Source organism: Ahaetulla prasina, chromosome 2 (assembly GCF_028640845.1).
Source record: "Ahaetulla prasina isolate Xishuangbanna chromosome 2, ASM2864084v1, whole genome shotgun sequence".
Lineage (NCBI taxonomy): Eukaryota > Metazoa > Chordata > Lepidosauria > Squamata > Colubridae > Ahaetulla > Ahaetulla prasina.
This window is the reverse complement of record NC_080540.1, coordinates 18,557,352-18,569,575: the sequence shown is the minus strand read 5'-3', so window position 1 is coordinate 18,569,575 and position 12,224 is coordinate 18,557,352. Positions and strand designations below refer to the sequence as shown.

The 12,224-nt window shown below is 44.3% G+C and overlaps 1 protein-coding gene across 1 annotated transcript; it reads right to left on the bottom strand.

Moving 5' to 3' along the window:
• Nucleotides 1–1,587: 1,587 nt before the first annotated feature.
• Nucleotides 1,588–10,590, bottom strand: LOC131191311 (location of vulva defective 1-like). Its single transcript, XM_058169337.1, has 4 exons — nucleotides 10,493–10,590; nucleotides 7,172–7,540; nucleotides 5,537–5,625; nucleotides 1,588–4,221 (listed from the first exon to the last, which is right to left on the bottom strand). The coding sequence occupies exons 2-4, from the start codon at nucleotides 7,491–7,493 to the stop codon at nucleotides 4,078–4,080; spliced, it is 555 nt and encodes a 184-aa protein (XP_058025320.1). The 5' UTR covers nucleotides 7,494–7,540; nucleotides 10,493–10,590; the 3' UTR covers nucleotides 1,588–4,077.
• Between the last annotated feature and the right edge of the window lie 1,634 nt (nucleotides 10,591–12,224).

The following is a 12,224-nucleotide window of genomic DNA, read 5'->3' as shown; positions in this document are numbered from 1 at the left end:
AACAGCCATCCTGGGAGATAGGTTGGGCTGAAAGAGAACACTTTGCTCAAAGCTACCCAGGAAACTTTCATGGCTGAGGAAGATGGGAACAGATATGAACTTGGATCTCCCCAGTCCCAGCTCAACCCCTTAGCCACTAACCATCATGCCCAGCCTTCCATTATCTATCCTCATCAGGCTTCCATTTTATTATGCAGGGACAATGAGGCTCATTTCATTCCTTAATTCATTCTTCCCTTCCCAGATAACTGGAAATGCTTAACAGGATGTATTTCCCTTTTTATGAGTCCAGAGGCACAACAGAATTAAAAAGAGGGCAGGTTGCTGACAGCCAGGCTATTCTCTTGAAGTCGCCTCAGCCTCTGAAATGAAATATATATTTTTTAAAAACCCTAATTATCAACAGAACATCTTCTGGTCATCAAATATGTTCCCTTCATGATACTTCATGTGTGCATCATCAAAAACTATATGTATGAACTGCGTTATCTTCTTTTTCCCCCATTGTCATTTCTCTAAATAATTGTTCAATTTTGGGATGATTGAGGGAAGAGGTCCCCAACCTGTGGGCTGTGGCCCACTACTAGTCGCCACTGGGCCCGTTCATCCATGAGTGCATGGCCCCATTTGCTCAAGTGTTATCAAGGGTGGTTGCAGCCACACTCGCGTGAGCATTGTCACAAATGGTTGTGGCCCCACTAGCGCAACCATCATCGCAGGTGGTTGTAGTCCCAGTCACATGAGTGTCAACTCAGGTGCTTGTAGCCCCACTTGCATGAGCGTCATCGCGGGTGCTCATGGCCTCATTTGTGCGACCCCACTATAGTACTGGGGCAGTGGTAGGATTCAAGTAATATAACAATTGGTTCTCTGCCTAATCATTTCTTCCAACAACCAGTTTGCCAAACTGCTCAGAAAGTTAACAACTGGTTCTCCTGATGTGGTGCGAACTGGCTGAATCCCACCACTGTACTGGGGCCTTAGGTAGCCCATCCCTGGAATAAAAACATATTCAAAGAGCCTGGTACTCTACTGGTTAGAATGCAAGCTCTGCCCACAGCCTGGAGTTCGATCCAGATGGGCTCAAGATTGGTTCAGCCTTCCATCCTTCTGAGGTTGGTAAAATGAAGATCCAGATTGTTGGGGGAAATATGCTGGCTCTGTAAACCGCTTAATGAGGGTTGTAAAGCACTGTGAAGCAGTATATAAGTCCAAGTGCTATTGCTATTTTTGATGAAGTCAATTTTGCCATGAGAAGGACCAGAGAGTTGTGTTTTTCTAATACCTATTTATTTACAATTATAGGAAGAACTGTGGTGGCGCAGTGGTTAGAATGCAGTATTGTAGGCTAATTCTGCTGATTGCCGGCAGTTCGATCCTGACCGGCTCAAGGTTGACTCAGTCTTCCATCCTTCTGAGGTCGGTAAAATGAAAATCCAGATTGTTGGGGGGAGGCAATAGGTTGACTCTATAAACTGCTTAGAAAGGGCTGTAAAGTGGTATATAAGTCTAAGTGCTATTGCTATTTTTGATGCAGTCAATTTTATCATCAGAAGGAAGTGACCAGAGAGTTGTGCATTTTTCTAATATCTATTTATTTACAATTATACAAGTTACATAGTTAAGGGTCCAAATGGTCAATGCCTGATTTTAGCTGTGTCATTTCCCAAAGGACAACCAGGATGCCGTGATTTATTTGGAGACAAATAAATAAAATACATTTTCCCCCTCCAGCTGAGTACCAAATGGAAACTTGCCAGTATGTACCCTGTTTCCTCAAAAATAAGACATCCCCTGATAATAAGCCCAATCGGGCTTTTGAGCACATGCACTAAAATAAGCCTCCCCCTGAAAATAAACCCTGAAAATATTTAAACCCAGAGCTGGAAATCAGGTAAGACGGCAAGAGGAGCCCCATCTTACTCCACACGCCCCAAAATAATAAGACCTCCCCCAAAATAAGGCCAAGTGCTTATTTCAGGGTTCAAAAAAATATAAGACAGGGTCTTATTTTCGGGGTAACATGGTACATACTGGCAAGTTTCCATTTTGTACTCAGTAAGGAGTACTTACTAGATACTTGTAAGGAAATATGTTTCTATTTTAGAAATACCTCAATGGAAGCAAAATCAACATAGTACATGATTCTAGCAAGGCTGTAGACTACCATTTCTCTCTCAACATGGAGACTTCTAAAGCTGCTTTCAGGATTTTTACCCAGCATCTAATTCTTGACACCTCTGGAAATACAAAATTGGCAGATCACAGCTGATGGTCAGAACTACTTCTGGGATACGTTGTAAACAGGAAAAGAAAAAGTGAAAAAAATCAATCATGTTGCTGCATACTGAGCAATCTCGAAGAATCAGACATCATCGTATGGAAGAAGAAAAAAGTTTGAAGATCTGGGCCTTGATGCAGGAATAAAGGTAGCCTTCACTTAACAACCACAATTGGCCCCAAAAGCTTGGTTGCAAGTCAAGTGGTCATTAAATAGGTAACCATGGATTAACAGTCAATTTTACAACTGTTTCATGATGGTTGTAAAGCGAGAGACTGCAGTCATTATGTGAATCGTATGGTGATTAAGTGAACCACATGGACGATAAACAAATCGAGCATATCCAACAGGCATTTTTCATCATTTTTCTGCCAGAACAGCCACCTGGTCATGTGACTCCATGGGGAGTGGGGGGACACACATTGTTTTACAATGGTCAGAAGTGCTTTATGGGCCATAAATCGTCCTTTCTGAGGCCATTGTAACTGCGACCGGTTGTTAAGTGAGGACTACTTGTATCATAAGCCATTGTTTCTGCCATTCAGAAGTAGTTTCGAAAGCATTGATTTGTTGAGTCCCAGTCTTATTTTTAAGAAGTACATAAATTTCATCTTTTTCTGGTTTGTTTACACTTAAAGTCTATTCAGGCCAAAAACTGATTCATTTTTTTTGTATCAAGAACTATCATACAAAGATTTGCAATTGCGTTGTACAGTTTTCCCCAACCTTCCCTAATGAAGTATTTCTTTTCGTTTTTATTCAATCTTGTCTTATTCTCAGAGACTGCTAGGACAAATTCCTGCAGTTTTCTTGGCAAAGTTTTTCAGAAGAGATTTACCATTGCCTCCTTCCTAGAACTGAAAGAAAGTGACTGGCCCAAGTTCACCTATTGGGCTTCATGCCCAAGATGGAACTAGAACTCACAGTCTCCCAGTTTCTAGCCTGATGCCTTAAACACCAAACCAAACTGACCCTCAATACATATATTTTAATATTGAACAAGGTGATTGTCAGAGATTTCAAGCAGTGAAGGAGAGTGAAATTTGATTAGTACAGTACTTGGATGCGAGATGACTGTGAAATATTATGGTTGTAGCAGGGGTGAAATCCAACAGGTTCTGACAGGTTCTGGAGAACCGGTAGCGGAAATTTTGAGCAGTTCAGAGAATCAGTAAATACCACATCTGACTGGCCCCAGGAGTAGGGAGGGAATGAGGATTTTGCAGTATCCTTCCCCTGGAGTGGGATGGGAATGGAGATTTTGCAATATCCTTTCCCTGCCATGCCCACCAAGCCATGCCACGCCCACCAAGCCACGCCCACAGAACCGGCAGTAAAAAAAATTGGATTTCACCACTGGGTTGTAGTCTATGCTGGAATTTGGAAAGAGGAAAAATAAAACTGAAAGGAGACAGAAGCTAACTATTCCATTCTGTGGCTGAGAAAACGATAAAGACATATCCATGAAATCATCAAAACTGAAACTTGATCCAAGGGAACATTGATTTAACTTATGAGCTGAAGGTTGCAGTGGCATTCAGAGGAATGCCACCTGAAGAATAAATAGAGCATCTGCATATTCATCTGGAGAACATAAATTAAGTCCATTTACTAACACATCCAGAGATCAACATAAAGTTCTCCCTGTCCCTGTTTGTTCATGTATGAGATGATGGGAGAAAGGTAAATGTTTTGGCAAAAGAATAAAAAAAAAATCAAAAATAGATTGGGAAGAAATCCATTCTGTTAGGTAGCTATCAATCCAGGGAACTCTGAAACATCTGTTGGTGATTATTTTACAGCATCTCATGGTTATTGTCTCGGGGCATTTGTGGATTCCTTTCATAGCCAAGATTCCGAAAACTCTGGAGCACAACATGACTTCTGTATACATTCTCAGGTTCAGGAACACACGAGGCAGATTTCACACAACGGGCAACCTGCAGGAATTTGGGAAGAAGAAAGAATGAGACCAAATGCAAAACAGAACTGAAATGGATAAAGTAAAGGTAAAGGTTCCCTTCGCACATATGTGCTAGTCGTTCCAGACTCTAGGGGGCGGTGCTCATCTCTGTTTCAAAGCTGAAGAGCCAGCGCTGTCCAAAGACGTCTCCATGGTCATGTGGCCGGTATGACTCAACGCTGAAATCGCACGGAACGCTGTTACCGTCCCATCAAAGGTGGTCCCTATTTTTCTACTTGCATTTTTTTACATGCTTTCAAACTGCTAGGTTGGCAGAAGCTGGGACAAGTAACGGGAGCTCACCCCGTTACGCAGCACTAGGGATTCGAACCGCTGAACTGCCGACCTTTCGATCGACAAGCTCAGCATCTCAGCCACTAAGTCACCGCGTCCCGAGATGGATATAGAAGAGAATATTTATGGCTCAGAGTGGAACTGTGGGAACCTTAGTGATCTCTGAGCTTGGCTGTTTTCTTGCAGATATTTCATTACCATGCTATGTAACATCATCATGATGAAATATCTACGAGAAAACAACCAAGCTCAGAGAGTACCAAAGACCCCACAGAACTGACATCATTTTAGCGGCAACCACTTCAGAAGAATATGAAGCAGTTGTGGTGGATTCCCACTTGAGCTGGGATGATGTCAATTGAAGGAGCTACAACTTGCATCTGTTAATCAAGTAACATGACCTTAGCATCTGTAATTATGTAAATATAATCATAGAGGTTCCATAGGGTTCTCCAGCCTAAAATCCACTAGTTTTGTCCTGGATCAGATGGTTGGTTCTCCAAGCTGAGTGTTGTATTCCATACTTTAACTAACAATGGCTGTCTAAGATTTTAGGCAAGAGGTCACCTGATCTTTTGAACCTTTGGAAGATGTGGAGATGTTTTATATAAAGTCAGCCCAGTGGTTACCTTGACTGACAGCAGTTCTCCAAAAGATCAAAAGTTGACTCAGAGAACTTATCCCAAGCTGATACATGCCCTCTATAAGAAGACAAACTCATACCTGTATGGATCACTATATAATTTGGGACATAGGGATTCCTCACCCTACAGAATTCATAAGGCTATTTGAATGATTGATCAGCAATTTGATTTGGGACATATGTCATTCACAAGCCAGTATTACCTGGTGTTCTGTCCATTGCATCCTAAATTGACCCAACCCCTTTTGAGCATCACTTGGAAGCTATCTAAGGTTCAACTGAATTTGTTGATTCTCCTATAAGCCTAGCTCTTTGCCCTTTGCCCGCTACAAACAGCAGCTTTTCCCATCCTTACCAAGCAGCCAAGACATGCCAGGAACAGGAAAGACATTGTGACTGTCGTGCAAAGGAGGAGGATAAAAGCCCATTTTGGATATTTGTCTCCTGCAAAGTTGAGGGGAAAAAAAGAAGGGATGAACACAGGCATTTTGGACAGGATCTATGCTATGGTTTTCTGGAGGAAATGCCCACTTAAATAAGAAACCATGGTGTTTGGAAATACAGTAATCGTCGTGTTCCTCCTTATCAAAAGAGCTCGGAAGCCACCAGGTTACAGGTTACATACCCCCTGAAACAATACATAAGAATTACAAAGGTCAATGTAAATTATAACATGACCTTTATGAAGGGGTGGGCTTCAAAAATTTTAGCAAGGGGTTCTCTGCCTGATTGCTGGGTGGGCGTGGCCATGGTGGGCGTGGCCTAGTTGGCCTCCTGCACCATGGCGGGGGGGGGGGCTTTTTGCCCTCCTCAGGCTCCAGAGGTTTTCCTCCAGCTCCAGGAGGGCAAAAATGGCCTCCCCAGGCTCTGAAGGCCCTCTGGAGGCCAGTCTTCCTGAACTTCTGGTAGGCCCGTTTTTTGCTCTCCCTGAGCTCTGCGCGCGCCCTGCACTTACCTGCATCCAAAATGGGTCATGTAGGGACTCCTGGGAAGGGCAGGATGGTGTGGGTGGGGTTCTCCAGGAGTGGGATTTGGGGGTTCTCCGAACTGCACAGAATCTTAGCTAGAGGTTCTCCTGAACCCCTATGAACTCCCAGCAGCCCACTCCTGCCTTTATGGCTGGAATTGTTCTGACCTAGGCTTCCTGAGTCAGTAAAACACACGAGTAGTCCCAAAAACCTCTTTTATTGCAACAGCTGGGAATTCTGTTCATTCACAGATGAGTCCCAAATAGTTGTAAAGAGTCCTTCGGAATAAGGCTGATAATCACCCACCTTTATCTCCCTTGACATGCTTCCAAAGACCTAATTGGCAAAGCCACATGGAGTCCAGAATCAAACAGAGCTTCAGACTTTAAACTGAACAGAATTAACAATGTTGCCTCCTGCAAAGGCCCACGTGCCTTTGCTCCTCTTTTATGTCTTATGGCAGGGGCCAACCATCTCCAAGCCCTACTCCTGAGTTGTCCCTTTTGTTTTAACTGTTCTTGCCCTCTGGTGGCTCTGTGCATGCACGCACTGGGAACAGGCTCCCCCTGTTCCTCTGCCTTGCTGAGGTCTGACTCTGGAGGCAGCACATACCTCCCAGATGGCCCTTTCTCTGCCTCTGATGCAGAGATCTCATCCGAGCCTTCCCCAGACTCCAGGACTGGCCCATGTTCCTCCCCAACCTCCTCACTGTCCAACTCTGCTGCCAGATCTGCAGGCCGCTGATGGACTGCAACAGGAATGTAATAAGAACCTGGGGTAGTTCCTTGTAGTATCTAAGTTTTGGCTCTCTAAGAAGGTTCCAAACTAGCCACTGTTTCTACTGATAGTTGCACCTTCTTATGTAAACAATGTCATTTATTGTGTCCTAGGCTTAGACTATTCTCACACTGGGGAAAAGAAAACGAACTGGGTAGCCTGGATGTGGCTGTGGATTTTGTTGAGATAGATGGACATTCCTATGACTTATATAACTAGGTCTGAATGAAGTCAGATAAACTTACCACTAGTTGTAGTGTTTTGCTGAGTTGTTTCAGAAGAAACCATAGTGCTGGAAAGCACTGTACTTCTGGTTGTGATGGAGGTGCTACTTGTAGAAGTTGTCTCTTTTTTAGGAGTCACCATGATTTTGGAAGTGGTGACCAAGGCAGGAGTGACTGTGGCTTTGACATTAGTGGATTCGATATTTGTAGCTACAGAAGACAGTGCTGAGGTTGGTCTCTCAGATCTAGCTGTCACTTTTTCTGATGTCTTAGTGGATGTGCCTGAGGTGATGGTTTGAGAAGATGAATTCATTGTGGATAAAATTATTCTGCTAGTCATCATGACTGTTGTAGGTTTAGTCCTAGAAGTTTCCAGAACAGTTGTAGCAGCTGTTTTGAATAAAGAAATCCTGATGTTATTTACTGTGTTTTGCATTCATCTCACTTACTTGTAATAGAAAAAAATATCTCCAAGGTTGCTGGTATCAGTTTACTAAGCTTTATAAAGAATTTTTTTGCAGAATTTTTATACTGGAATTTTTGAGACCAGATGGCAACAGAAAGTATTTTTGTCCCTGAAGAGACGAAGTTTAAGAGAAAGCAGCAGCACAATAGAACAAGGACTGGTTTTGAGTCATTTAGTGCAAGGCTCTCCAATCCCCTGGTCTGCGGCGCAGTGCCAGGCCACAGCCTGTTAGAAACCAGGCCACGGAAGTGATGGGTGAGCACGTGTGTGTATGCAAGTGCACACAAAACTGAATTTGTGAGAGTGAGACATGTGAGAGCACAAAATCATCTCCCCTCCACCCCCACTGCCACCACCTCATCTGCTGGTCCGCCAAGCCAGAAAGGTTGGGGTCTACTGATTTAGTAAATAAATACATATCTGTCGTGTCCCACTCCTCCTCTGACGGCTGGGTCTGGAAAGTCTGTATCAAGCGTGGCCACGAAGCCTCTGCAGCTTTGCCAAAGTCCTGTCAGAGTTCTCAGGGCAGGCAGGAATCCAAGGTGTGACTTCAGCAACCAGATTAGACTTTGCCTGACTCAAGGAATGCCAGAAAGCAGATCCTTTATATAGGCCATGGGGTGTGGCTCCATGACTCAGCACTTATCCAGGCCTGCCCCTCCCTTCCTTTTGCTGTCGTCGCCTCTCCATTCTCTGGAAGCGGGGATCTGTCCACCCTTCGTCTGCCTCCCCAGCTGCTGGCAATTCTAGCTCGTGACTGGCTTCATTCTCATCATGCTCACACACTGTGGGGGGAAGGTTTATTTGCTCAGTCTGTCCGGGCATGGTGCCAGGACTGGGGGCTGGAGGCATGCCAGGCCATTCATCTTCATTATCAGTCTCTGGCTGAGATAGCAGGAGATGGGAGGGGCCAGGCTGCGGAGAGGGGGGGCAGGTGAGGCACAACAATATCAAAAAGAAGGTTTACCTAGATGTAGCTTTCTTTCTTTTTTTTTCTTTTTTTTTTAGACACACAAAACATAAAATACATATTTTCTGGATAGAGTATTGGCTGGGTCAACAATTCATACAGCTTACTTTCTCAAAATTTACTATTTATAAATTCCAATTTCTGCCAAAATCTACTTTCCTCTTCTCATCCCTTATTTTCATTTTTATAAAATATATGGTCAAAAATTACTATCCGCCCTCATCTCCTTATCTTCACCTAATACAAATTGTTCTCTTCATTATCATGTATATTCTTAACATTTTTAAAATAAATCTATTGAAACCCTTTAGTTTAAACACAGTCATTCATCCATTTTCTTTATCACAATTTTTTTCTTTTCAATTTTTAAATTCTCGATATAGCTTTCATTGACTTTAAGCCAGGTATTCCCAGCTCCTGGCTCGTGGGCTACCAGGCTGTGCCCTATTTGCAACTGGGCCACGCGAGTGTTGGGCCAGCACACATATCCATGCATGTAGTCGCTCACAGGGCCTGATTCCCCCCTCCCTCCTCCCCAAAGCCAGGCTGCTAAGCCACAAAGGTTGCAGGATCACTGCTTTAAGCAAACTTTGTCAATATCTTCAGGAAAAAAAAAGATTGAAAAAGTTAAAGAGGCAGGTGTGGTGACCAGCAACTGCTACAGTGCATTAAAAAGCGAATTTGAACTCTTATTTATTATTATACTGCCTTTATTATTGTCATAAACAACTCAAGGGGGCGAAAATATTTAATGTTTCTTCCGCCTCCTATTTTCCCCACAACAACAACAACACAAGAGGTGAGTTGGACTGAGAAAGAGTGACTGGCCCAAAGTGACCCAGCTGGCTTTCATGCAGGACTAGAACTCACCGAGTCCTGGTTTCTAACACGGGGTTCTATATGAATGTAAAGATAAATGAAATCAAGATTTTGTTTTTCATTGTTACTTTGTGGCGTGTGACACAAAAATCAAGTGGAGGGAAAAAAGTAGCACAACCCTGCCATCAGAAAATGAATGTTAGATTCCAGAGATACGATTTTGGAAGTGTTATGGATTGAGAGTGATGGCTTACTTCTCTTTTTCCATGGCAGTGTTTTATTTTAGACTAGTTTTTAAAACAATGTGCAATGCTATTGCTTCAAAAAGTGATTGATAATCAATAGGAGCATTAGGAAGGTGGAACAATAAATGAAGATGTTGATGAGTTAAAGCTTTTGCTTCCTTCAAAATAGAAAAGATAGAATTCAAAGACTATATTGTATATAATGCAATCCATTTTTAATTATATTTTTTTATCAATTGCTTAGCAATGCCTTTTTCCAGGAGACATGGCTGTGCTTGAACATAATCTCCTCCGAGATATTTGTAGATGCAGATTTTAAAAAGTGTTGGTTAAACATTTGGGAAAAAACCAGGGTTGAAATCTAAATTTTTTGCAACCTACTCTGTGGGTGTGGCTTGGTGGGTGGGTGTGTCCTGTGACTGAGTGGGTGTGGCCAATTCAATGTCACTCACAGCCATGCCCACTCAGTTACAACCCCCCCACCAAGCCACGCCCACAGAACCAAGTAGGGAAAAAAAATTCTTTTCCCTTTCCCTCGCCACCTGTTCTCCCTTCACCTAGGCCCCGGAACCGCCACCTACCTCAACGAGGTCGGGGAATGTACCATTCCCCAACTCTGGCCTTTCTCCAGAGCTGCCGCCCACTCACCGCCCGCTCGCCGCCCACTCGCCCTTCACCTTTGGTCAGGGGCCGGGGCCCAGGGACGCCCCATTCCCTGAGGCCCCAGAGTCGCCCCCTGCTTGCCGCTTCCTCAACCGGGTTGGGGAATGAACCATTCCCCAACACCAGCCTTGTCCCGGAGCCGCCGCCCGCTCTTCCTTCACCACGCAGCATATACTTACTTTTTTCCAGCGGCTGGCTGCCAGGAAAGGCAAGAGTCCAAAAGTTAGAGTCCCTCTCCTTGAATCTGCCGCCGCCATTGCTGCATTTTCCATGCACCGACTGCGCAAGCGCACACCCGTTTACTTCATTTATTTATCAGCGGCAGGTTGGGTGTGCGTTTGCGCAGCCAGCGCATAGAACAAGGCGGCATATTCAAGGAAAGGAACTCCGGTAACTTTTGGATGTTTGCCTTTCCTGGCAGCCAGCCGCTGGAAGAAAGTAAGTATATGCCGCGTGGCAAAGGAAGAGCGGGCGGCGGCTCCGGGACAATGCTGGTGTCGGGGAATGGTGCATTCCCCGACCTGGTTGAGGAACCATTCCCCAACACCTGCGGGCCATGGACTAGTTCGGGGGCGTGGCCAGCCAGCGATCGCTACTGGATCGGTGAACCAGAACCAAACTCCGTTACCTACTTGCCCAATCCAGTCCTATCCGGTAGCATTTCACCCCTGGAAAAAACTGATCATCTGGATAACTATATTCATACTATGGGCACTGCCAATAACATCAGACTCAATACCAAACAAGGTAGGGTATTAGAATGCCGAGGGAATCTGGAGTTTATTTCTTTATTACATTTGTTTGCTACCCATCTTGCTGTAAGATGATAATCTGTTCATAAAAGGGATGTTTTCTCAGATACGGTCCCTTTTCCGCAATTTGAATTGTGTAAAAAAGAAGTAACCGTAAAAGAAGCTACAGTGTTCTTACCCATTGCCGAAGTAGATTTTGGAGATGCAGTCTCAGAGGTTGATGGAGGAGGAGTTGAAGAGCTCTCAGAAGAAGGTTTCTTGGAGGTTTTTGGAGGAAGAGTAGTAGAGGGATCTGGAGGTAGAGTCCCTGATGTTGTTGTAGAGGCACTTGAAGGGGCCTCTGAAGGTGCACTTGATGTGGTTTCAGGAGACTGAGTCCCTGAGGTTGATGTGGGGGTTCTTGATGGGGCCTCTGAAGGTGAACTTGATGGGCTTTCGGAAGATGGAGTCCCTGAGGTTGATGTGGGGGTACTTGATGGGGCCTCTGAAGGTGCACTTGATGGGCTTTCGGAAGATGGAGTCCCTGAGGTTGATGTGGGAGCACTTGAAGGGGCCTCTGAAGGTGCACTTGATGGGCTTTTGGAAGATGGAGTCCCTGAGGTTGATGTGGGAGCACTTGAAGGGGCCTCTGAAGGTGCACTTGATGGGCTTTCAGAAGATAGAGTCTCTGAGGTGGTTGGAGGAGGACTGGAAGAGGACTCTGTAGATGGAGCCTCTGAGGTTTCTGGGGCTGAAGTTTCTGTGGTATCAGGTGATGCAGATGAGGTTTCTGGGGAGGAAATTACTATCTCGTTAGAAAGAGGTTGAAAAATTATAGCAATAATAGAGCATCAATGGAAGACATGAAGAAGCAGAAGCAGACTATCACGGATAAAAATCCACATATCTGGTAAACAGTGATTTTAACTGGTGCAGAACCAGTTAAAAGAAAACCCTGTATTCAAATACACCTCTCACTTATTTTTTTCTTGAGTTGTTCTTCCTAACAATTCATTGAGGTTCTGATATGTCTCCCACAGATCAATTGAGATGCTATACTCTCCTGTTCTCAGTGTCAGGAGAAGAAATGGGAGAACCCAAGTGAGGCAGCTGTTACTAAGCAATCTCTTTCTTCTTCCTTCAAAACTAGTTTGGGATCCTGATGGGCCAAAGGTTAACA